Source organism: Anopheles maculipalpis, chromosome 2RL, assembly GCF_943734695.1.
Source record: "Anopheles maculipalpis chromosome 2RL, idAnoMacuDA_375_x, whole genome shotgun sequence".
NCBI lineage: Eukaryota > Metazoa > Arthropoda > Insecta > Diptera > Culicidae > Anopheles > Anopheles maculipalpis.
The window spans coordinates 40,813,055-40,839,088 of record NC_064871.1 but is presented as its reverse complement, the minus strand read 5'-3'; the positions used below and the strand labels follow the sequence as shown (position 1 = coordinate 40,839,088).

General features: G+C 44.2%; 4 protein-coding genes across 4 annotated transcripts in view; 3 read left to right on the top strand and 1 right to left on the bottom strand.

The window, feature by feature from the left end:
• The window catches only part of LOC126557698 (organic cation transporter protein), a 262,735-nt gene that overhangs the window by 161,024 nt on the left and 75,677 nt on the right, over positions 1-26,034 (top strand). The window lies entirely within an intron of this gene.
• LOC126558196 (stearoyl-CoA desaturase 5-like) lies at positions 9,376-16,649 on the top strand. Its single transcript, XM_050214162.1, has 5 exons — positions 9,376-9,790; positions 12,851-13,187; positions 15,975-16,160; positions 16,246-16,469; positions 16,547-16,649. The coding sequence occupies exons 1-5, from the start codon at positions 9,391-9,393 to the stop codon at positions 16,612-16,614; spliced, it is 1,215 nt and encodes a 404-aa protein (XP_050070119.1). The 5' UTR covers positions 9,376-9,390; the 3' UTR covers positions 16,615-16,649.
• On the top strand, positions 17,926-20,546 carry LOC126558249 (acyl-CoA Delta-9 desaturase-like). Its single transcript, XM_050214227.1, has 4 exons — positions 17,926-18,307; positions 19,569-20,091; positions 20,163-20,386; positions 20,470-20,546. Exons 1-4 carry the CDS (start codon positions 17,950-17,952, stop codon positions 20,544-20,546), a joined length of 1,182 nt encoding a protein of 393 aa, XP_050070184.1. The 5' UTR covers positions 17,926-17,949.
• LOC126558518 (ribosome production factor 2 homolog) lies at positions 23,628-24,780 on the bottom strand. Its single transcript, XM_050214542.1, has 3 exons — positions 24,753-24,780; positions 24,459-24,674; positions 23,628-24,390 (listed from the first exon to the last, which is right to left on the bottom strand). The coding sequence occupies exons 1-3, from the start codon at positions 24,770-24,772 to the stop codon at positions 23,628-23,630; spliced, it is 999 nt and encodes a 332-aa protein (XP_050070499.1). The 5' UTR covers positions 24,773-24,780.

The following is a 26,034-nucleotide window of genomic DNA, read 5'->3' as shown; positions in this document are numbered from 1 at the left end:
TGACACAAATAATCAGCTAACCGTGAAAGGCGCGGAAAACATGGAACAAATCGACAAGCGGTGTTAAACACGAAAGCACAACAAAATGGATTTTAAGGAGGCATGGCATGGCGTTAAGCTTTATTTGGTTGAATGCACAATATACGGGCTTGCTAAGAAAAAGAGATAGAGAGGGAGAGAGAGCTGACTCTCATTATTGAACAAAATTGATACAAACTGCCTAGATAGTGAAAAAAAGCAATAAACTTAACACATTTGGTATTAATTGTTACAGGTGAATAGACAAGCTTCCGGTCTTTACACAACCCTTTATAGTCTATAGACAAGATTCCGGTCTATACACGGCAGGACTGGGGTTTAAATCCCATTCGGACCGTTGCACCGTAGTAAAGACTGACCACCCAACTACGTGGTATCGGTATGTCTAGTATACCATTCGATGGCCGGCGTGAACTAGAAGGGTGTTAGGCCAAGAAGAAGAAGCCGCTGGAAACGATGGGCTTTGAGAAGAAACATTTAATATTCAACTATTCATATACTATTGATAAAGTAGTAGCTGTTTTTAAGGCTATGTCTCCAGGACGGTCTATTCAGCTTCGTGTAAAACGAAGCTAAGTAAAGCCATATACTGCAGGCCAAGGTCTCCAAGGGCTTGAACAACCAAAGAAGATGAAGCTCCCTATATCATTTTAGGAGTTTTTATTCTTTCCCCAATTTGCTACAACACCTGAAACTTAAAAGGTTTTAGATGACATCGTGTGCTGCGTCTTAACACAGTGCAGCAGTGCAAATAGTTTCGCAAATTGCAAATTGATCAATGTTTTATTCTGTCATTTGGTCGCTATACTAGCAAATTTCGGTTTGACTACTTCTTTTGTGGAACTTAAGTATTTAGAGTATTCTCTACTAAATATATGGTGGTGTGGCTGAAAGATAAACTGTCTTTGATCGTTCATATCGATAGCATGCAGTATAAAGCAAATAAAACACTTGGTGTTATTATTCGTTTGTCTTCTGAAATACGTAATCCTCTTTGTCTGTAATCTCTGTACTGGTGCAGGTTTCGCACAATATTAGAGTATGCTTTGGTTAGCGATGGTTAGGATAGAGAGAGTTCAACGGAAATTCACCCGGGTTTGCCGCTTTCTAACTGGCTACACGGAAGTGGTTCCCTCTTATCCCTCTTATCGTTGTCATCGCTTCCCTCCTCTTCAATGACCACCTCTCCTTATCCCGTCTCGTAGTATACGCCATGGCCAGAATGACCCTTTCATACGAGCGCTTACGGCCTTCTTGCTAAGAGAATAAAGTCTTAATCCTAAGCATTTAAAGGATGTAATCTATTATTACTGTTAATTTTTTTTACCAGGTCTAAATGTTTCAAATAAATTATTCTGCCGAATTTAGTTGCGATATTGGATGGATGTATCGCATACCGCATAGTCACTGTCCATTTGCCCAAAAATGTAAAGGAGTAAATTAGTTTAAACATATCTATATTGTAGTTTTAAGAAATATTTAATAAGAACCTTCAAGAAATATTTTGAAACGGATGTCAAACGTAATGGCTGCAATAATTGTGATACAACCGATTAGGAAGAATATTTTTCCAAAAAGTAGCTGGGATACTAACTACCAAGCATCAAAATTGATCTTTTTACACATTTAAAAAGCAGTAAAAATAATAAAATTCAAAATTAAAATATATGTGGTTTTTTTATTTAAGATATAAATCACATGTTAACAGTGTCATGTTTTCGAATAAGATAAATAGTTCCTTCAACAAGAAGCTTTTGCCATAGTACGCTAGTTTTATAGTTATAAAATTGCCCAGCATAAGGTTTTTTAGAAGCTGCATTTAATGAGTAGAATTTAATGCAAACGGACAAGGTTAAAAACACACATACACGCAAGCACATAAACACATTTAAGCTAGGAAACATTTTTCCCATAACATCAACCTTCAGCCGTTTGATGTTTATTTTCCTGCTCGGAAGCCTTAAACTGGTTTTATTTTACGCCTCTGCTTAATGCGCCGAAAAAGCCAAATACGTACCCCGATAAAGGTTCGATCGGTCGTAAAGTTTTCGACAAAACCGATCCGATACTCCTTTTCCACCAGTAACGTTTGAAGATCGTAGACCTCGTCAACGTCTACCGATAGCTGGGAGGTAATTTCCGTCAGGTAGGTACAGTACATGATGGAGGAAAAATACAGTGCCACCAGTATGACGATCATGCTGGAGGAAGAGTTCGGCTGGATCAAGCTACCTTGCTGTGCGAAAACTCCAGCGAGCCAAATGGCCGCATCGGCAATTGAGACAGTGGGACGAACGTTTCGGCGGCCATTCATGCGTCGTGCGCTAGTGACGTTTTGTACCAGTTGCACGGATAGGCACAGTAACATGCCCAGCAAGGATATGGGTAGCAGTATTACGATCAACATTTTAGACGATCGCTCGTGATAACCGACATTCTCTTGGTGTATGTACAGGCTGAGGCTGTAAAGGAAGTTCTCGTTTTCCTTAAAAAGTTTGTTGAAAAGTACTCGCTTATCGAACTACTTACTGATCGTCGAAAATTGGCAAAGAGTAAGCGAATAATCCTCGCGAACGATTGTTCAAGGGTTTCGTTAAGCTTAGGTGAAAGTTTAAGTCTGTCCGCGTTAGACTCCCTCGAAACCGGTACGATTCGATCCGTATTCTGCGAGAGAGAAGCCATTAAGCGTCACTCAATAAAGCGATTGTTTAGTACCTGTTCGACTGCATGCTAAACGGTCCGTCTGGCTCACCTTGCATTACGAAACAATGGCATGCTTTGGGCTACGTCGGTAGAGTTTATATGCCTCACCCGGCAGCTGTACACCATGATCGTGAGCTCCGCCTGGTCGAAGAAGTCATTCCGCTGCTCAGGTGTTAGCGGCTGGTGCAGTACCATCCGTCCCTTATCGGTTGTTCCTGCGAGGTAAATGAACCGTGTGTAACTTCAAATAAAATAAAGTCCATTAAAACGCCAACACACGGTACCTATCCAATTATTCAACTATCTCCGCGAGATGCTATTAGCTCCACCTTATCCGCAAAGATCTTCTAACCTTCGAAGTCATGATGTCACCGAGAGTAGGACACACCAGTCCAGACCCTCTTGCACAATGGCAAACTCTCGCTGGCAATCACTGTTTGTTTTCTCTAACGCCTGGGTTGTGGACGAGACGAGCGCCAAGTACAGTCCAGCGTACATCATTTGCCATCCGTTTTGCCAAGTTTTTTAAAGAGAGCCAAAAGAGTTTTATGTCTGCAGACACTTTGCCACGATGCTCCCAAACTCCCTATCGCTTACCGCCATATTCACTCACTCGCTCGTTCGCTCACACCCAATCCGTCCGCAGGACGCAGAACCTTTCTTACACCACCACCTTCCTGCCACCAAGTTGCCTAGAGTACACACCTTCCCAAGCACCATTAGCGGTTGATTGTGCAATAGGAGAATAGCAACGCGTAAAAACGCTTTATGCGCGCCATAGCCACAGGCACCGTGATTGTCCTTTGTTGAACTTTTGCATGGAGACTGCAACGGTGGTTCAGTAGGTCAGGCAAACCACTGGCATCGGAGGCACACCGTGCGCCACACATAAATAAAATGCCCCAGTACCGATCATAAGTACACTGCGGGCACGGAGCAAGTGTCCATTGTGAGGATGTTAAGGGGTGGTGTGAGACCTCAATTTTTTTGGGACGACGAAGAAGAGATGTTGTGTTACGTCAGCGGCGTAGTTACTCCATCTAACGAGATGCCTACTGCTGCTTTATAACCCGAGGACACTATACCTATTAAATCCAGACCCAGAGAGGGATGATCTTGGCAGCTCCTTCCATTTTGTTTACCTTTGCTGTAACTTCATTTGGTTCATTTGGTCATAAACAAAGGTTGCTAGCGCATCCGCCCGCTATAAGCTAATGCCAGCCCCTATGAATCAGGGTGATGATAAAAAACTCCCATACTTCGAATACGAATCCTATGCGCCACAATTTATTACCAAACTTACGCCCATGCTGAAGAGTGTGTTGATTTATTCCCCCCCCCCCCCCCCCCCCCCGAATTGTGTCTTTTTACATACACACACTACCAAAGCCAAAACTAATACCAACGTAGCCGTAACGCACACAAAACAGACAATGGTAGGTCTTCATGCGATCGGTTTCACGTTTACATTTCACCTGCTCACCTTCATGCAAGTTAAGCGTGGCCATACTAATTCTCTGCCCCTGATTAGGCACACACCAAGTCTAAGAAATCTGACAAAATTTGTTCATTTTATGATGGCTTCGTTTGATCAAGGGAGAATGTTTCACGTACGGTGCGCGATACCTACCTACCAGCTCGACCACAACGTCGATCGTTTTCGTGCGTGTCTGGAGCCGGTACAGTTGCCACACGGTTAGGCTGGGCCGGGTTTGTGGCTCGGGTAGCATCAGTGTTGCCACCGTGCGGTTCGATGCTTCCGGGTGGACCATCGTCATTTGCATGCGTCGCACGTATCGATCTATAGGCATCAGCTTCCGCTCAAGGTGAATCGGATGGTCGAAGGGAAGCGCCTTACCGTTCCCAACGGTCGCACAATAAACGTTCGAGTCTGCCTGTAGCGGGAGCTTTTGAAGGGCATACCAAATGTTTTTCTCATGGGCAGAGAGGAACAAAAACATCCACCTGTAGAATTCGACAAAGTTGGATTGCTGAGTGATCTTCACGCCGGCAGTCAACAGAGAGAAGAAAACCAAACAAAATATACATATAAGTAAGAAAATCCATTAAAATTCTTCTCGGTATGAAAAGCCTTTTTTTTTCGTCGAATGAATAGCGCATCGTTCCATCGTACCTGTTCGAAAAGTTTCTCTAATTCATCGGTCACCACCTTTGATGGCTTCATTACGATCGGAACGATAATCGCTAGCCGGTGCGTTGCCAGTGGCAGTTGCTCCGATTCTCGCAGATGACGTCGCACGGACACCCGTACACCGATCACGGTCAGCCGTGCAAACAGTTGCCTTGCAAACGTTGGTCGATTGGCTATGGTGCAAATTGAGATAGCAACAGATCACTTACGACCGCTTAGCAAACCCTAAACAAACCCCCCCCACCCGGAGAGTTTTCTCAGCGATGAAAGCTTTCAATAGCATATGTCATTAACAGTCTCGATCGTTTACACAGAACTGTTAGCGACAAAAAAAATAATACCGGGACAACACCATAAATATGACGTACCGAAGAACTCGAAGCAATCCAGCAGCACCACGTGTGAGCAGCGAGTGTATGTGATCAATTGCGTCCACAGCTCGATGTCTGTCTCGTGCGATAATCGATCGACGTGCGTGCTAGCGCGATCATTGCGCCGGAACGCGACGCTGGACTGCGTGTGTGGTGTGAAAATTAGCATCAGTAGTGCCAGTGGCAGAACCAACAATGAAACTTGACACATTGTGATCTTCAAACGATGGTACGATCGTATCGGCAAATTTAATTAAAAATTGATCTTCGAACAATTTAATTAAAGCTCGGCCAAGCACGAACTGGTGCAGCGGACCATTGAGATGACCAGGTTCAGTTTTTCAAATATTTCTCTAAAAAAAACATTAAAAACAGTTTTATAACAGCAAAGAAATAAAATAAAAAATTTACAGGCAACGGTTTGAAAAACATATTTCAAAATACTTCTTAGTCATGAAGGTGAAAACATCATATTAAAATGTGAGCAGCAAAATATAAGTTCAGTCATTTCATTTCATTTAAGTATAATTTGTCTTTAGAACACACGGCAATATTTAGATTTTTTAAAAAAGGAAAATAGTTATTTTTTCTTAATATATTTCCAGAATTTCACGAATTAAAAAAAATATATTTCGACACAGACATCCGCACAATAACATGTAGAAGCTTCGCAAGAACCGTACAACATAAATTTCGAAACAATATGTTAATTGTCGTAACGACTAAATATCATGCTGTGTATAATTCATTTAGTATTTGTTCGCAAATGGTGTCTAAGCATGAAAAATAGAGAAAGAAAAAGTGAATAAATTGACAGTACGGTAACGTGCCGTCATACTTTTTTTTTTTTTTTTTTTTTTTTATTCATAAGGGACGGCCAGGCCGTATTGCTATGCCGTCATACTTAATAATAAATAAATAAAAGTGAATAAATCATGTTCCATAGAAAGTTGTTACCATAAGTTGTGAAATCGTTTGATGCAACTAAAACAAAAAATACAGTTTGAATTATGTAGCAAAGCCTTGAAGAAATCTTAGGTTGAAGAAGACCAACCTAATCGATGCAAGAAAAGAATTAAATTCATTTTTTTCAATTTACAATTCTGATTTGATGCTCAATTTTTTATCGTCCCATTGGATGAGCAGAACAGAATCTTGTAATTATGACCGCGGAAGCATAAATATATCTATTTATATTCAAATATTTACATACAAACCGAATGGACGAGTTTTCCCAAACCGTTCTTTAACAAACTAGTTATGATTAAAATGATCCTTCAGCTAAACCGGTGCACGCAGTTACGATCGTTTTAACCTTCTCACTACCTACCAAGCAAAGCATGCTGCAAGAAAAACACTCGCCAATCTACCTTCGAGCGATCTGTGATCAGGTTGACATTTTTATAACTAACAAACTAAATATTTCCACCATGGTGAGTAAAGCGGGGTTTTGAACGTAAAAAACTGCCACTCGGAGCTCACAGCTGTAACTGTATTGAAATCTACGCTAAACGGCTCACCAAGCGATTAGATCGCTTTGCACCGACCATAACCGCGTCGTTTGAACGATCCATTCCTACGCACCGACCGACAAACGACCATCCCGCCCCTCCAGCGATTAAACGCGCGAACACCTTTCACCCAAAATCGATACTCCAATCGTCCGAACGCCCGTAGCTACCCCTTTGCGTCCATCACAATTGTGTCCCCGTATGCTAGACCCTGTGCTAGACCGATCCACACAGTAACGTAACCATCGGACTCGTGTCACAGAAGCGGAAGCCTTAACTATTGCTCCGGCCAGCAACCTTGAGCAGTTTTTGGCAAACGGCGAGCCAAGGAAACGTAACCCGAAATATAAAATCGGTTTGTCGCTAACGCTAATGGCGGAAAACACCAATACGTTACAGCTTGTTGGAATGGCCAAAGAAAAAGAAGAAACAAAATATAATTCAGACGATCGTCTCGATCGTTGATCGTTTTTTTGTTGTTGTTGTTGCGCATTTCACTGTTTGAAAGTCAAATTGCTAATATGCCACATTGGCACTGGCTCTGCACCGTATATTCTCACATCATTTGCATGTTATCCGTTTTCGAGCTAACTAAAAATAACTCGCGACTTGTTAGCTGCTGGTGCGGGATGAGTTCTTTCTCTCTACATTTATGATAAGCAACGAAGCGTGAGATTTGTTTCCTACATTCTAAGATGATACATTTGCCCAGAGTCATACTTCTACCATGGACCACCTTCAAGGAAAAATTCAAATTCAAGATGCATCCTTGTGGATACAGAAATAGAACTTGCTGTATAAATCAGCGAGAACTCAGCCACGTGCTGTACCTCACTTCAACAAAAAAGTTTTACACAAAACTCATATAACGTTTCTCATCAAATAGCCCAAATATCAAACAAACGAACACCAAGGTAAAACCATATCTAAAATACGATCGCTAGAAAAATCGCTAAAAACACCGATCACGGATCCCTTTCACATACGGTATAAATTGGTCCGTTTTGTATTGGAGGCGTGCACTAATCACACGAAAAGTCCCCATTAATCATCAACCCTTGTACTGACATTGGCAAGGCTAGTGAAATGGAGCCGAGCTCGTATTGTTTTAGATTGCGCCATAACCATCTCCTGCGCCCTCATGTGTAGTGTGTGTGTGTGTGCGCATTATAGCTTTTTACAGCGTTCATAAACAAGAACCGGGCGGCAGCACGTGCCACAATGCACGACCCTTGAAAGCGATCTTCAACAATGGCTCACGCGGCACTAAAGCACACAGGACGGCACGGTCACTACTATTCTAACCTCCATTGCGTCGTCACTATCGAACCTTCAGCGTATGAACGGCTTCGAAATTGCAGTTGCATCCGCGACCACGCGATTATTGACCATTCGGCGAGAATTTATTGTCCTAATGTTTGCGCTTTTGCGCAATCTATCGTAACCTCTGCGGGGGTCTTCCTGCGGGGGTAAACCACCTACATTCGCAGTACCTGGCGACCCAGTAGAGGACAATTAAGCTTAACCTTAGTGACCGGTTTTGCAGCCAGAACATGATCATAGTTCGTGCAGCTATTCGCCCATGCACGATCGGGAGATGATTTGTTGGTTTTGTGCTGTCCAAGATGCCGAAAGTGCTCTCTGAGTCTCTTCGGGTATTTGATTTTCGGGTGCTCGAATTTTGCCAGCTTGGGAGGGAAAATAGGGGAGCAATTGGTCCGTTTGTTAGCCACCTTAGTACATGATCCTTCCCCGGTTAACCATTCAAAAGTTCCTCTCCATCGATCAATTGTTTCAATAGATAACTCTCTCGAACACGGTGTAGCTCTCCAGCGAAACCATTCAACCCTCTCCCCTTTTTATTTACAACACCACAAAAAGTGTCTGTGGACACTTCATCCCCCGACAATTTCGTATCCCAGATCGTCCTGTGCTACGACGTCACCGCTGTGGGGTCCAACGCTCGAGCGCATGCATCTACCATTGGATCTTCTTACTTTTCGGCTACAACCACCTTGCAGCCACAACAGTGACGCATTGACACACTCGCGAGCGGCGGCGAGAGAGGTGTTCGACGCAACCGAAAAAAACCGATATAAAACCATCGGGACACGGGGCACTAGGCTTCTGTCTGTCATCGTACCGCGCGGCAAGCAGACAACCACGTGCGCCACTCATTTGCAGCACAAACTTCGGGCATCATCCGGGCATTACCTTAAATCCGTGGCCGCAACGCCGCATTTCACGGCCGCCGTATTAGACCAGAGGGGGAAAAGAGATACATACTGTGGAAGGGGGGCGGATGCCTTTGTTGTGTTGGGAGTAGGATCATTGTGCTGTTTTGGTGGTGTTTTTTTTCGGGATTGTGTAAGCCAGCAAGGAACAGTGAAAGAGAAAGCTTTCAAATGCTTTCGCAATCGTACCCCACAAACGGTCCGATCTCGAAACACTAAAACGCGGTACACATAGTGCGCATTGCATCCCTTCGTGAACGGTGCGAGTGCTGGAGTGTGGGAATACGCGAGCGTAGTTGTGTGTGTGTGTGTGTCTGTGTGTGCATGTGAAATCTGCTTTTGTACCAAAAGTGTGTTGAGTGCTGTGATTAGTGGCCAAGATGACGGTGGGCATCACCAGCACGCTACAGTTCATTGCCGGTAATTCGGCCCAGTACATGAAACCGGGACCAAATGATCAATTACAACGATCGGCGGCGAATGGTGCCGCGACTGGCAGCAGCACCACCTTCCCGGACACCAACAACAACAACAACGAGATGGAGGATGATCTTAGCGTCAGCAACAAGGATATCGACAGCTATCTCAAGCACTACAACCGTTGGCAGCAGTCTGCCTGGGGCCGCACACTGTCAAACCTGCTGAAGCAATATGTCGGTTACGAGTTCGATGCCGAAATCAAGTGGAACAATGTGTTCATGATCGGGATCTTTCACGTGATCGCCATCTGTTCCTTTCTGTACTACGTTTTGCAGGCAACGCCCGTCACCTATCTCTGGGGTAAGTGAAAGGCGGTTGGGATAAGTTTGTGACGGGGATACGGGTGTGTCTGGAAGCACCATCGCGCTGAGCACTAGTCGATCTCTTTTTTTACTAAACATTTCTCACGTAACGCGTAGATTTTACTGTCCTACTGCCTAACAAGCTACTTCCTGCTGTGTAGCTTTACCTTTTTTGGAAGGGTTATTTGGAAAAAAATAGCCAAAAAATTCCACACATAAACTGGCTACCAAAAACCGGATTGTCAGGAAATCAAAAGTCTCGATCCCGTTCGTTTGAAATTCGCAACCGATAATTAAATTAGAGCACCAAGATGAAGTGAATGGTGTCATTCAAGCCGACCATAGGTCGAAAATTAAACTTGTTTCGCCAATGTCAAGAATACAGGGTGAATATTAGATTTTCGTCAAATGCTGCAACAAGCTGCCAACGCAATGCCGTTGCATCGGTATTAGAAAGTGGTCCCACAAAGCCAAAACCACGCAAATTGGATTCATCCAATACAATGAGCATTTGCAGCCTTGGTCGATGCATTCGAACTTTGGGAATGTTGTGTCTCTTCTCTATTCATTGTAACGCTTTTTCATGGGACCAAACGCTTGTTCCAAACTAACTAGCTAACATTTGAATGCAGAAAACGAACGAACGATCAGTAAAGAAATCATGACAAAGAAGTCATCAACTCGACTATTAATCATCAGCCAACGGTTCATATCGAAAGCGTCACGAATCGTATCTGACGAACCTGATCGAGCGCTGATATTGCCTTCAGGCTTTCAACAATATTTGCCCGTTTAAATACCACTAGTTAGTTGCGTTTTTTTGGCAGTGGATCGAACGCTTCCTTCCCACAAAGTTTCGCAAGGTTAGAGCATCAATTTGATTCCCCGTTCTGTGTGTGTTAAGGTTTGCGAATGGTCCTTCAACTTCGTTCGCTAAACTTTAGCATTATGCTTGTTAGCGGGGATTCTAAAGCGATTCTAAAGCAAATCCATTCTTACAGCATATAAAACACTGTTCCAAACGAATCGCTAATCAATGCGAAATATATGTCACCGAGATTGCATCATGGGTAAAATTTGAGCCGCCGGAGACGAGCACCACGGTTCCGCGTATCCTTTAAAACGATGCTGCATATTTTAATCTTCATTTTAATACATTAACTAGCCAGACGGGCACGGGATTTTAGTTTGCACAAATTATACACAAAGCAGGCAAGGATAACGCACGGCTTAAATTCGCCACGCTAAAGTTTGCCTGCGGGTTAAGTGGTGTTATTAGCATATCAGTTAACTCGAAACACAAATTAATCGCCTCGGTACGCACACGGTCGTCCCCCAAAACAAAAGGATCGTTCGTTCAGTATCGGATGAGGAAATAATGAGATAAAACCAATTTTGCATAACGTCAGACGAGGTGACTATTGTTGTGTTAGAATTAAAATCATCCAACACAGCCAAACCTCGTATAAAAGAGGCATCTCATGTACTGAGCGCGTGTCTGCATTTAGCTCGTCTCCGGTCACAAAATAATATGCATGAATAATTTAAAATTTCTTTAAACCGCGTCGCATGTTGTCTGTGTCCGGCAGTTGCCTATTGTTGTGACGTAGCGTCTGTTGAAAACACCTTCACCTAAAACTTTGTCGATTACATGATCGATCGTATCGCGTAGGATGGAGGTGTCTCCAACATACAAACAGCAGGATTCCAGGAAGCCTCGAAGTCAACGATAGCTAGGTAGGATGCGCAGTTTTGTTGACACGTTTTACGAGATTCACCAAAGGGCATCATGTGTGGAAAGACGATAGTTCCCCGGGTAGGGCCGATGTGCTCCAGCCACAACTATGTTGCAACGAAACCAGTTTTAATATACGCCCTTTTGCTGCCGATCACAAGGTTGTTGACAGTGGAAACTTATACCATATAACAAGTTGCTTATTAACAACGAAATTTCGAACAGAACAGCTGTCCTTACAGCGAGACCCTAACGATGATACCCCCCCTTCCATCCCCATTGCCGGAATAATCATAATAATAATGATGATCGTAGCCCAAATCGTGTGTGGTTTTAGTATGCGAACCAATCGACAAAATCCTCCATAAACCGTCAAGGCTCTAAATTTTAACAGTTTGCTCGTAGCTGTGTAAGTGAGCCCTCCTTCCCAAAGCACAACGGTCAGCGGGAGCCCTATCGTAACCCAGAAAAACACGTTTCTTTGTAGTAAAACGTATAAACCCATTGATGGGTTATCTTTTTTTTCCCCATTCCTTGTTATTTTTTTTTTCTCCCCTCACTAGCTCTCATTGTGGCTGGGCGTCCCAAAAATTAACCTACCACCACACCAATGCCACTTGTACAACGCAACACACCCAAACAGCTGATCGCATTTCGAAACTAGCGACATAAATCATCGTCAGCTAAAAAACGCAAATGAAAACGAAACGAAACCGTACAGCATCTTGGTTGCCCTTTCCTTGCATTTCATCAATTACCGCACGTTTTCTTTGCTTTGGTACCGAGTGGCGAGTCTTTTCTGTAAGCACACACTTGTAGCGGGAGTTTAAGAAAACGCATGCATAACTCAAAACAAAAATACACACGTACGGCTATCTCGCGTAAATTGAAGCCATCTTCAGAGCGAACGCGGCCCCATCCTTTCGCGCATCAGCATGTACAATGCAATTTTTTTCGACCGAACCTTTGCCCGCTGAAGATGAATAGCGATCGATTAAGACACCGCTCATGGCATCAGATTCGACGGACGAAAAAAAAGAAGGAAAGTAACGCAACCCCCCGGGCAACACCTGCACCTGCAAAACGCCTCCAAATGAATGATCGCAGTTGCACTGGTGGTGGAGCAGTTGAGACAGGTTTGAAATTACATGCGTTGAACGTCATCACGTCATCGCTCGCGATCGTCACTTGCGCGGGTCACGTAGTAATTTTCCTCTTCCATATTCCCGAAATCGGAATTTCCTAACCACAAAGTGCGCGTGTTCGTTAGCTCGCCTTTCTCACTATCACACACACTCGATCTCCTCTTCTCTTTTGCTTCAGGTTTCTTCGTCGGCGGATGTGCCGGGTTTGGGGTAACGGGTGGCGTACACCGGCTATGGTGCCACCGATCCTACAAAGCAAAGCTACCGCTCCGCATCATACTGATGTGCTGTTACTCGATCGCTGGCCAGAACACGATCTACGACTGGGTCCGGGATCATCGCATCCATCACAAGTACTCGGAAACGGACGGTGATCCACACAACGCGAACCGGGGCTTCCTGTACGCGCACGTCGGCTGGCTAATGCTGCGCAAGCACCCGGAATGCATCAAGAAGGGCCGACTGATCGATATGTCGGATGTTGTGAGCGATCCGGTCGTGCAGTTTCACCACAAGTAAGTTTCGTAGTAGTAGAGTGAAGCGTGTAACGAGGGCAAACGGTTTGCGCCTACCGGGTATGCAATGCACCGTGCACAACGAGCTCACATCTCCGCACGTGGTGGGACACCGTTAGGAACTGAGCATGCATGCAGCTAACCGTGACATTGCTATCGGTCAAAGATGATTATACTTTAAATGGTTTTTTAAAGGAAATTTACCATCCATTCGGAAGGCAATTAATTTTGATCGTGAAGAAGTTTTAAAGCGATATAATCGCGTCAAGGTTATGAAAGGTTCAAAGTCGATTTAAACCCAACTCATAGTCAGTTTTCATGTTCGAGGAATGATACATTTTCGTTCTTAATAATTATTTCATTCAGTATGCATGCGGTCTGGGAAATTAGGTGTGAGTTTTTAATTTTCACCATTATCGATTGAATCGAACTTACCGTACTGTGTAATTAATTAATAATCTAATTTATATATTAATTATTAAGGTATGAGCTGGCTTTTGGATTCTTATCTTCTTTCTTCCTTCTTTCTAAACATTGAACTAATCATGTTACGTTTGTATTGCGGATTGCATACTCCGTGAGAAACCGAGGGCACGATAAGCATTGCGCAGTATCTGTTGAACTTTCCCTTTCTGCTCCTATTCTTTTCCAATTTCATAATGTTGTGATTGTAAAATTTCCTAATACTCCTGTTAGCCATCGATATCGAGCATATTTATTCACTTCATTAACATTGTGTAAACTAAATTTTCCTCAAACACGTTTGCCACCTGTTGAGAGAAACAAAAACACTAAAAAGAACGCGTGCAAGCATGATGACCCCTTCGCATTTGACACCTTTGCCCGACCGATATCAAGACCTTCGAGCGGGCGGAAAACAGCTATTGACAATACCGGTTGTGCGTGGAAAACGTCCAAGCGAAACGACCGCGAATTGAGTGTTTGCATATCGCACGGGGACCTGGTTTGCCATCCCGCACCCGGCACTGAGCAAACAACACACCTTCTAATCGCACATTGCTGCTTGTTCGAAGCTTCACGCTTCTCATTACACCTGCATGCGATGATTCACATTATCGCTACGTACCTCTGCGATTCAACAACAGCGAAAGTCCACTATTTGGGCGTCCCGCCAAGGTCACGGAGATGGGCGCGAAAGTTGGGTACCGGTTCGTACTGGTGGCAATCATTAATTCCCGTTGAACCCAAGCCACACATACACACCCGTATCGAACGGTGTTGCACAATGGTCGTCCATTAAATTTCAAGCCATTCGGCCCTTGACATCTTCCAGAGGTGTGAATTGTGCGCGCCGCCTCGGTTGAATGCATTAATCTTGCTTGCTCGTCGATTTGTACTAATCAAACCAAGGAGAGACACATGGCTTCATGGCGAGTAGGACCTCACCTGGTTTTTTTATTAACAAATCCGTAACGCTGATGTTAATGTGCGAATGGTTTTGTGTAAATGTTTATATTAATTACCGAATGTTCAGAGAAACAGCAAACTTCTCACATTTATGTTCCTAAATAATAAAAAATACTTTTTCAAAATCATTCATCAACGTACATTTAAAAGAATGGAACTACTTCGAGCTTTACAATTTTTTTTCACTTCTGGAGAAAGATGAAAACGTCTAGTAGAGTTCTAATATGCGGGCACTTAGCAGAGCTGTGTGACTGTGCAGTGCTGTAAAATTGAAGCTTTATCACCTGGTGGCTTAATGGCTTTGAAGGTATTTTTCAAGTCTTCAAGTGTTCTAAGTATTAGAGACTACTAGGTAACGAATCACTAGGTCACTGTCCATATTTGAAAACGTTGTACACGTTGTCGATCGAGGAGACTACTGAATGATCTCTAAATAAATTAATAGATTTGTATTTAAACAAGCTTAACTCGAAGGGTCTTATCAATTTATTGGCTACTAATCGTCAAGACCCTGACCGAGCTGAACACAAAAAAAAATCAGTCTTACTATCTGCTGGAAGGTCTCCCGGGAAAGATTGGAAATATTTTTATCCCCATTAACCTTTCGTTCCCACCACATCAGACCTGCGGGACTCACATGGCGTGAACGAATGCATTCATCTTGTCGATCACTCAGTCCCTCAGTGTCAGTAAGCAAATGTCGGTCAGCCATTGTCCACCTATGTCGGATCGCCGGGGATCAGTCCGACAAACTAGCTTGATAAGGATTTTTTTTTTGAACTTGTTTCCTTTCCAAACAAAAACAAACAAACAAAATTGTTTGGCGTTGCCTTTGGGTCTTTGTTTCCTTTCACTACTCTTTTAGATTTATTAATTCAAAGTTATATTTTTTGTATACATGTTCCAATGTGCATGTATCATGCGCCAGCAAATTATGACAACTTGCATGCAGAGCTAGATCCCCGAGGTGCTTAACGTGTCTGACATCGAACGAAACTTCAGTCAGGGCAGCGTGAACTGAAAATGTCGCAAAAAAGGCTGGGGCGGTGAATGTGTTACAGACTTTCTTCGGTAAGGGACTCGATCAAAATTTAACGCATTGAGCTACTTGAAATTTACAATTTTTCCATAGTAATCAGAGGATACTCTATTGTTTTTAATCCACACGTTGCGAAGATCCATCATGTAGTTTACATCCATTATAGAATCAAGTTGCGTGCCAATTTTAATCAACATGGTTTAATGACATTTTTTGATACCATCGCTATGACTAAGGAAACCACATTCAATGAGCTGCACCTGCACCTGCATTGACATTGTCTGTTGCTCAACATTATATTTCAAAACTCCCTTTCATAGGAACTTTGTGCTGATGAAGCTGCTCTTCTGCTTCATCCTGCCAACGTTCATACCGTGGTACTTCTTCGGCGAAACGTTCCTGATGTCCTTCTTCAGCCAGTGTTTCGTCCGGTACGTGCTAAGCCTTAACTTTACCTGGCTGGTCAATAGTGCCGCCCATCTGTACGGCAACCATCCATACGATAAGTAAGTATAGGTGTTGGGCCACCATAGGCTAAATAAACAGAGGGATGAAAAGTTTCACACTCATAACGATTCTACTTCTACTCAGGCGCATCAATCCCGCGGAAAACCGTGCCGTTTCCGTGGTGGCCATGGGCGAAGGATGGCACAACTATCACCATGTGTTCCCGTGGGACTACAAGGCAGCGGAGCTCGGCAACTACTCGGTTAACGTGACCACATTCTGGCTGGATGTGTTCTCGAAGATTGGCTGGGCGTATGATCTGAAGCAACCGTCCAAGGATTTGGTGCGCAGGACGATCGAGAAGTACGGTAAGTGGTCGGTGATTTCGATCTGTTGATGGCAAACACTAACTTCACACTTGACACGCTTCTCCTCTTCTTTGCAGGCGATGGTACACACATTACTGCCCGGATCGGGCACATGGAGGAGGTTCCAGCACCGACCGAATCTTAGAACCAGCCCGTGTACATCGCAAGCCAAAGTTTCTGCCTCCCTTCTTTCCACGCTGTCGGGTTTCTATGTTTTGAAACTTTATTTTGTAATAAATATCTCCTTCTAAAAACGAACCATTCTGCCCCCGTTGTGGACTATTTTTAAAATGTGCGTTTTTGTTTTTTTTTTTTTGGCGGACGTAGCTTTGTCCAAAATTATTGCACCATTAGGTGGCCGCAGCAGGTTTTATATTTTATTTATTTTTTTGTGTCGTTTTGAGAAACTTCTCTCTGCGTTTTGAACGTCGAATGCAACATCACAACATAAAGTTACCAACCATTCTCTTCCACCATGGCTCCATGATCCGCGACTTTGTTGCGCGTATTGCTTGCCGGTGGTTGCCATTATCTAAGCAGCTTATCATGGAATATCGGCACTCGCGCTTGAGTTCCTCGTGAGTGCATGCAGTCAACAGTTAGGTCGACCGTTGTCGTCGTCGTCAAAACAAAACCAGGGAATCCCCACTGCGATGTCTACAATTGTACCGAAAACTCGAACCGACTCTGTGTGACTGGGTCGTTTCTGTCACAGCAATGAAAGAAATTTAGCTAAAGAAACAGCATTAAGGTCTCTTGTGGCACTCACGCCTGGTGCCTTAGGATAAGGTGTTTCAGCAGCGGCAGCAACAACTGATGCGACACTGTGACGAAAAGCCAGCGAATCACAGAAAAGTTGTGCCCGTTCCCATGGCAGTGTTGGTTGGCTTACGTGGGCTAGTGTGTGTTTGGGTTCCGACCCGAAAAATGTTATATATAAGAGCAGCTGGGCCAACTCCGGCCAAAGACTTTGGGTAGCATTGTTAGGCACAGTGCTGTGAGCTGCCATAAGATCGCCTGCCAAATATTTGCTCCGACACGATACGAAAAATCGCCAACCAACTGGCATAGATAGATCACGGCCGCAACGGAACCACCACGCAGAAACAGAAGATTAATTCAGTTCTTTAGTTAATTAGTATCCATCAAAGCGCGTGTGTGTTACCAGCAGTGCTGTATTTTTGGGGAATTTCCCCCAAAAATGCGTTCACAGTGTCCGTGAGCTAAAGTGGATGTGTCTGTGTGAGGCGAACGAATTCCGGTATATCAAGAATTCCACCACCAATCCGCGAAACCAAGCGGAATCTTCTCGTGTGATTTCCTTTTCTTGTGTCTGGTGGTAGGGCGCAAAGACAACAGAATAGTGTGAAGCTGCAAAGTTCTGTGTCAAGCATTAGTCGTGCTCATCGTGCGAAGCCGTGTGGACGTGTGAGACATTTTCTATCAGCGCGTGGTGCAATTGTTGTGTTGTCGACGCACAATGACGGTCGCAACCACAACCGAAACCGTCTCCGGGACGGTGCTGGCAACGAAGGATGTGAACCTCAAGCATGCATCCCAGACCGCTGCCAACGATCTGAACAACAATTTCAACGGAATGGGTGATAGCAAGGAGCTAACGGACAAGGATCTGGACGACTATCTGGAGCATTACAACAAATGGCAGCAGAGTCGATTTGGCCGGGCGCTACAGCAGTGGATCGCCGACCGTTTCGGGCTAAAGTTTGATGCGGAGATTAAGTGGAAAAATGTGGCCATGATCGGTGGCTTGCATCTGCTGACGGTGGTGCTGTTTTTCAAATACGTCTGGTACTCCACACTGACGACGTGGCTGTGGGGTAAGTGTGATCTGGTACAATTTCGCGGGTCTCAGGAGAGAAAAATAGTCACAAAATATCTAACCAAATAGCACGTTTACATGCACGGGCATCGATTTTCCCAAAAATGATACACAAATAACTTGCACGATGCATGAAGCGACGAACCTTGGGCTCACGGTAACACGGAAGGTTGTTGGTGGCGTGTGGTCGTTCAAAAGCCCGAAAGTTGATAGTTTCGAACCGCATATTTATAACGCGTGGACTTGTTTACAACCTTCACGCATCTGCGATCAGGTTCTTTCTACACGCTTCGCGAACCCGATCTACAGATACCGATCCAAATGTTTGTAAACCCAAAACGGCTGACAAGGCTTTTGCAGTCTATAGAACTGTCCCATTTGGGGGAGATTATAAGAAGCTTTTTTCCGCAGGCCATCTCCACTACACAGCACCACAGCATAACGGAAGAATCGTATGCTAATTGTGTGTGTGTGTGTGTGTGTGTGTGTGTGTGTTGGGAGTTATTCACATACCAAGTTCTTCGATCGAACACAACAGACGCACAACAGATGGCAAATATGTCAAAGTGGTTGATGCAGGAAGTAGAGAAGAAGCTCGTGTTAACAAACGCCAATAGTGGCCAATGACGCACTTATTATAAATTCAAATTGATTCCTATTTTATGCTGATGCTCTTTAGCTCAAACAACTTGCTGGGTGTTTCAGTTAGCCTGTGTGCTAGATACAGATACCAAACTAGTTTTGGGGAAAGTGGCCAACAGTTTGGGTGAAGACTTGCAAAAAGCAACGTCAAGCAATTAAACTGTCATTAGTTCTGTTCGTTTGGTCCTAAGATTAAAGTGTTTTGGATGAATTGGAACATAACCTAAGAACGCAATTATATGATGTAAAACTCCAGCGATCTCTCGCTTGACAGATTCGAGGTCATACCTTTTCTACAAAAGTTTTAAAAAATGCGACCCGTGCAACTGATGCACTGCTTTAGGCCATGGGCAAGTTTGAACATGGGGCACATGTTTTGCACCATGTTACACGCTGCATCCGGTACGGTTTGACGTAGATTTCATTTAGAGATTGCCGAACCGTGATTACGTTACTCCGCATTGCTCTTCGAAAGGTTTGGAGCTGATTTTTTTGTGTGCCGCAAGACGTGCTTGTGTGTCACACTCTAGCTATTTTTTAAAAACTATAACTCCCCACCTGATCTTCCTCCCTGGTCTGTTCACATATTAATTCCGATTACGTGTTCCACCGTGTAGGCATTTTTGTGGGTGGCTGTGCAGGATTCGGCGTAACCGGCGGTGCCCATCGGCTGTGGACGCATCGAGCGTACAAGGCAAAGCTACCGCTCCGTATCATCCTGATGTGCTGCTACTGCCTGTCCGGTCAGAACAGTCTGTTCGATTGGGTGCGCGATCACCGCATCCATCACAAGTACTCGGAAACGGATGCCGATCCACACAACTCCAATCGGGGCTTTTTCTACGCCCACGTTGGCTGGCTGCTGATCCGCAAGCATCCGGAATGCATCAAGAAGGGCCGGCTGATCGATATGTCGGACGTGCTGGCTGATCCGGTCATACAGTTCCACCAGCGCTACTTTATGGCGCTGAAGATCCTGTTTACCTTCATCGTGCCGTCCTTTATTCCGTGGCTATTTCTGGGCGAACCCCTGTATCTGTCCTTCCTGGCGAACTGTCTGCTGCGATACGTGCTGACGCTTAACTTTACCTGGTTGGTTAACAGTGCGGCACACATCTACGGCAACAAACCGTACGACAGGTAAGCACACCTAACTGTCACACGATCGGAGCTTTCTCCAAACTTAACGTAATGTTAACGATCCTCCTCAGTCGCATACGACCGGCAGAAAACAAAACCGTCTCGATCCTGTCGATGGGTGAAGGATGGCACAACTATCACCATGTGTTCCCGTGGGATTACAAGGCGGCCGAGATGGGACATTATGCGGTCAATCTGACGACCTTCTGGCTGGATGTGTTTGCCAAGATTGGCTGGGCGTACGATCTGAAGGAACCGTCAAAGGATCTTGTTCGCCGAACGCTTGAAAAATACGGTACGCATCCATACAGACGCTGGTCCTCTGTCAAGCATGACTTGCCAATGTTTTCGCCTCTAATTATTTTTATCTTTCCACAGGAGATGGTACCCATATAACCACGCCGATCGGACACCTGACAGAGGTTCCCGAGCAGGAATCGACCAAGAGCAGATAAGCACCGATACGCGCCATCTCCGTGGATCTCCGTGACAAGCTTATGAAATTCGATTTCACAACCGGAAGTGAATATGCTGGGTGCTGCACAAAACTGACCACTGTCCAAACAGAACACCGTGCACCGTACTAATCTTCAGGTGTGTTCGCGTGTGTATGTGATCTAGAGCTTTCGGTGTCGCTTTTTAAGCAACTCATCCACAAATCGTGGTACCTGGTGGGACGGAAGCTGATTAATCTACAGGGTTTAAGCTTTTTTTTTTAAAGAAATAAATCAACATTAGACAGGTTGGAGAGGAAAAACCCTCCCCAATTGGAAGCGTGATGGGTGTTTTGTTTTTATTTTCATTTTGGGGATTTGGTGATCGCGTTTCGGAAGGAGAAAGGTAAGCTTTTATTTAAAGCACTATTTGGTCAAAAAACCATAACTTGGTCACTCGGGACGCACTGGTTGACTGGTTTCCAACCAGCTCCAGCTCGAATGGGTCGGTGGCGCGACCTTCCGCGCCGTAGCATACGGATGGCACGCACACAGCGACAGACAGCAAAAACCCGCCCCAGACGGGCGACCCGCAACAATGACACCGAAAGACAAAAGACTCGTTTTCGTTTTTCGGCAGTCTCTTGGTGTCGCCACACCACCCGACCATACCCCAACCCAACCAGGGGTTGGCCACGCGGAATTCGCCGACCGAACGTCCGACGTAACGTAATCATTCGGTGGTCCGTAAGATTTGTGGCCTCGGGACGAAAAGAGATGCCCGTAGTGTTGCGCAAAAAGAAACTGCTACTAGCTGCTCCGAAAAAGTTTTCAGATTCCCTCCCCTCCCCAGATGCAACCATTTGGACGCATGAAGCTTTAGGGTGGCTTCAGGCGGTTGACCACATTAATATTGGAACCCTGTGCGTCACTAGTCTAACCAACACAAACGCATCGAGGGAAGATTGGGCGCAGCGTTTGAAGCAACTCAAATATTAAGTTGTTGATTAAGTTGCGATTAAGTCCCAGAGAGGTGGTTGGGTGGGGAGGCGGTCTAGAATATTCGCCCGCTTTAACTTAGGGGTGACCTTCGGTGAATTTAGTATGTTATGTTTGTGTGTGAGTGTGTGTTAAAGAGAGAGAGAGAGAGAGATCTGTTTTTCCTCAAACTCGGTGCAAGGTAAAATCTATTAATTTTGACTAGTTTCGTCTAGTTTTGGCTAATGTCTATTTGGTCGTGAACTAACATATTTCGTTATCGCACACAACGGAAGACATCGAACTCGAGTTCGATGCGGTCTTTTAACTTTGTCCTTGGATGTTCTTAAAATGCAGCGTTGATGATTTCATGTCCTGAATGCAGGCCCCTAAGCCTATTGCAAAGAATTGCAAATAAGAAGCTAGAAACAATTATTAACAAATGATAGCAAAAAAAAACATCCCTTTAGTGTGCCTTTCTTTTTTCCCACGATCGCTTCGATATGCATTCGATACTTCCGACAGCACAACATGAATGAATTGAACACACAACTCCATCCCATTTACACATTCATCGCTCGTCGCACAAGAAGCCACCACGCACGTCTGCCAAACTGTCTAGCGTAGCTCTACCATCCAGCACCGAATCGAATTACCGAAAAAAAATCTTAAACAATGTCTCGTACGTGCGTAACAACATACGGTACTTGTCGTAGACTTCCATTGCGTCGGTTGCACTTACGCCAAAGGAAACCGGTTTCCGAAGTAGCGGGCGCCAATGTACGGGAGATTTCACGGCTGGTTGAGCTTATGGTAGGTAATGTTTACGGGGTGTTTTTTTTTTATTTCATGAGCAAGAGCAATTATCGGTCATTACTCGGATCAAGTGATTCATTCAATAGCTTTGCACCGTATGCTACCGTTGATCGTTTTACGGCGATAAAAAACGTAGAGACATTTTGATGATTTACAAACGATTATGATGCTGAGCTGTTACGTCGTAAATCACTTTTGCTGCATCTTGTAGGTTACCTATTTTTTCAAATGGATAATATGCATATTTCTGATTAAATATGGTTTCCACCAGTATTCGGTATACTATCGGAATTGATGCTCTGCCCGGATACGAACTATCAACATAAAGGAAATTCGGTCAAGGTTTTCAGAATTTATTAGGCTAATGCCTTCTAATGTTGTAAGAAAAAGGAAAGTAAAGAGAGTTTTTCAACCGCAATTCTGCCTCAGTAAATGGCTGCATAGGTCAAGGTCGCGAACGATTCTACAAGATAAATTAGGCGCATGTTTGAAGCTTTCCCTATTTTTTTTTAACTTAAATACGGTACCTTTGTTGAACTATCTCCTTATAAAAAATACGTAAAATTAAGAAAGGAAAGATTTTCATAACATCTAGGGTTTGGAATAATCTTCAACGACATTTATGGTTTGAATTTAAGTATTGAGCTTACGCGAGCTTTTTATGAGCAAGCTAAACTTTTAGCGTTACGCCAACCGTTACACATGGTAACGGTTTGATATTTATATAATAATATACAAGTAAGTATAAGGATAAGTATCACTTTGGTTAATCTCTTCATAACGAGTGTTTTTCAAAATATTTTTTTCACATCACGAGCAGTTCTGAATGTGGTTAAACAACTCCTATCAACGAGCATAATAAATTTCGATTCTGGAACAATTTTTGGGGCTTGGTGCCGTAAATGATGTGAGTAAATGATCGATAGATTTTAGTAATTTGGTTAACAGAGTATTGTTACAGTCGGTAGGGCTGAAGATCAACTCTCATTCGGACCGTCCTCCCTAGGGAGGACTGACTATCCCGCTACGTCAAGCAAGTCTAATGAGTCAATCGTTAGCCGGTTTGCCCTAACAGGTAGTTAAGCTAAGAAAAAGGAGAAGTACTTAAAACGTTGAAACAGTTAAAATTTCGCTCACTAATTCTCCGCGTATATCCTCCGGACACAGCAGAGTTTTACCGATTTAATGACGCATCTACAAAGCTAGTTTTTAGTTTTCGATTCAACCACTGAAAAGATTATATTTTATTAGAGAACCTATTGGAATTCATGCTGAATTATTTATTTTTTGTCAATAGCATCATCATTATCATTCTTCACCATCATCCATATCCTCATTGTCCTCCGCATTCGAGTCGCCCTCCATATCTTCGTCCATCGAAGTTTCCCCACCACTGGCTGAATTTCGTTTCTGCTTCTCCAACTTTTCCTTCCGCTTCTCTTCGGCCGTCTTTCGCAAACCCTTCATCTTCCTTGTCTGCAGTACATTGATGTCCTGCTTGCCAACGTGCACCCTACCATGCACATTGCCCAACTCGTCACGCGTAACGTTCTTCCGCTTGGCCGCCTTCAGAATGGCCGGTTGTTTCATTGCCACCTTGTACAGATTGTCTGATGCAATCTTCGTGCGCCGTACTGACAGATCTAGCGAAGGACCCATTTCGAGCAGCTCTATCCGTGGCGTACGTTGGCCACTCTTCTTCAGCTGGATGCGATACGAACGGATCATAATGGTAAGATCGTCCGTTAGCGTAAAGCTCAGCACATGCTCAATGCCCTGCAGACGGATCGAATCGATATGATCGATGTGGAACATGTCCAACAGCAGATTCTTGATGCGCCGCAGTTCCTCTGTCAGCTTCCATTTGTAGCCGTTGAAAATGATTACCGGCTTGGTGAATTGGGAAATTTTTTCCGTCTTAAACTTTTCCAGCGCCGTGTACTGATCGATGCCGAACTCAACCATATCCAGTACCTGTTCGTCGTAGATGCGTCCCATGACCAGATTGTTCGGACGCTTTTTGGACGACGAACCAAACAGAAACAAATGGCAATCGTTTGCTTTTGCCAAGCTGAAAGAGACAGATTAATGTTTGAAATTAATTTCCTAAGTACAGTTGAGTTAGCAAAAACAACGCACTGTTCCAAGGGGGTGGCATCTTCAAAGGGAGTCACATCGTTCTTGTGTCTCATCATGCGCGAGTTTGGTTTCTTCAGCATATTCAAATCCTTCAACGCATGCCGTATCTCATTCGAACATTTACGTCCTTCCATAATGAGCGTTTTTTTCAGATTCTCTATCGTTTTTGGTTCCCGTGCTTCTAAAGCTTTTTTGCCGCGGCGTGTACTGGGTTTCCTGTACGAGATAGCAACACAAAAACACAACATTAGTCTTAAACCCTGACGGTTAAAAAGGGATTTTAATCCGTCTTACTTTATCCGTAAAGAAGCCATTCTGCTGCGTTTATCGGAGGCAAAATCTTGCTATTCCGATTTAATTATATTTTACAACTACACGTTTATAAATTCCCGTTCCCGAGCAGCCCTTGCGTTGGTTTACAAATTCACAAAACACATGTCCGCAACAAACAGCAAATGTCAAAAAAGGTGAGGCGAACCGATTCATTTGACAGCCGGAGCACGTCCGCACAGTAACGTCAAGGGGCATGGTCGCTAGCGCTCACGAAACACTGTTGCCAACTTTGACGCCTTTTGGAGAAAACTCCGATCTGTGGAAAAGAACGTCGGTAACGTCGTATCCGTTTTGTATGAGCGAAAACCTACGTTAAACTGTGCAAAACTTCAGCGGAAGTGCATTCTACGTGGTCGCCACGGTTTTGGCAACGGTGTCGGTGTGTTTGCAGGGACTGGCAGTGCTTGGAAAGGGTAAAAATTTGCGATTGAAAATCACGAATGCGGTGCGGTTTTCTCGCGAGCTATAGGCTCTAGCTCCATCCTTGCGCCCTCTCTCCCTCTCCCCACCTACTTGTTCAACGTTCACTCCCACAGCTGAACCAAAAGTCCCGTCGTGCGGTCTCACTCTTGCTACTGGTCGTGTGGGGCAATTTCGGAAAGGTTGTCTTCTTTTTCCCGTCGGATCTTCCGCTCGCCACGACGCTTCGCAAAGAATCTTTCTCACACACACACTGCTGCATTTAAGCGCACGCAACACCAATACACGGAGAAAAGCCGGTGAGTATTCGTGTGGGCTCCCGGTTTGCGATGGATGGATGGGTTGTGCATCGCATCTGGACGTGTAATTGTGTTGGTGTTGCCGTGTATTAAGACAAAAGAAAAAGAGCCGTCTGGCAGCGGATCTAGTGAGCAGACAAGAAACGCACTGCATCGTGTAGCACAGGAAAAGGGGAAGAAGAAGAAGCAGTGTCCGCGGAGTATGCGTGTGTGTGTGTGTGCTAGATCGTGTAGAGAAGAAAGAAGAGCTAAGATTATACGGTAAAAGTTGAAAATTAAGAGCAGTCGTTGCAGAGCGGTACGCCGCGTTTGACCGTTATTATACAATTGATTGGCGAGTGAAAAAATTAGCCAAGATTAGTCGAGTTACACTAGGTAGTCCTAAATTTCAAACCACTGGATAATTTGTAAAGGAGTTTAAGGTACTTTAAATTGTTCAAAGATAATCCGCTGATTCAGCTCACCCAAATACATAAGCCCAAAAGAAGCAAAGAAGAAGACCGCATGATGGGTACTGGCCTTGT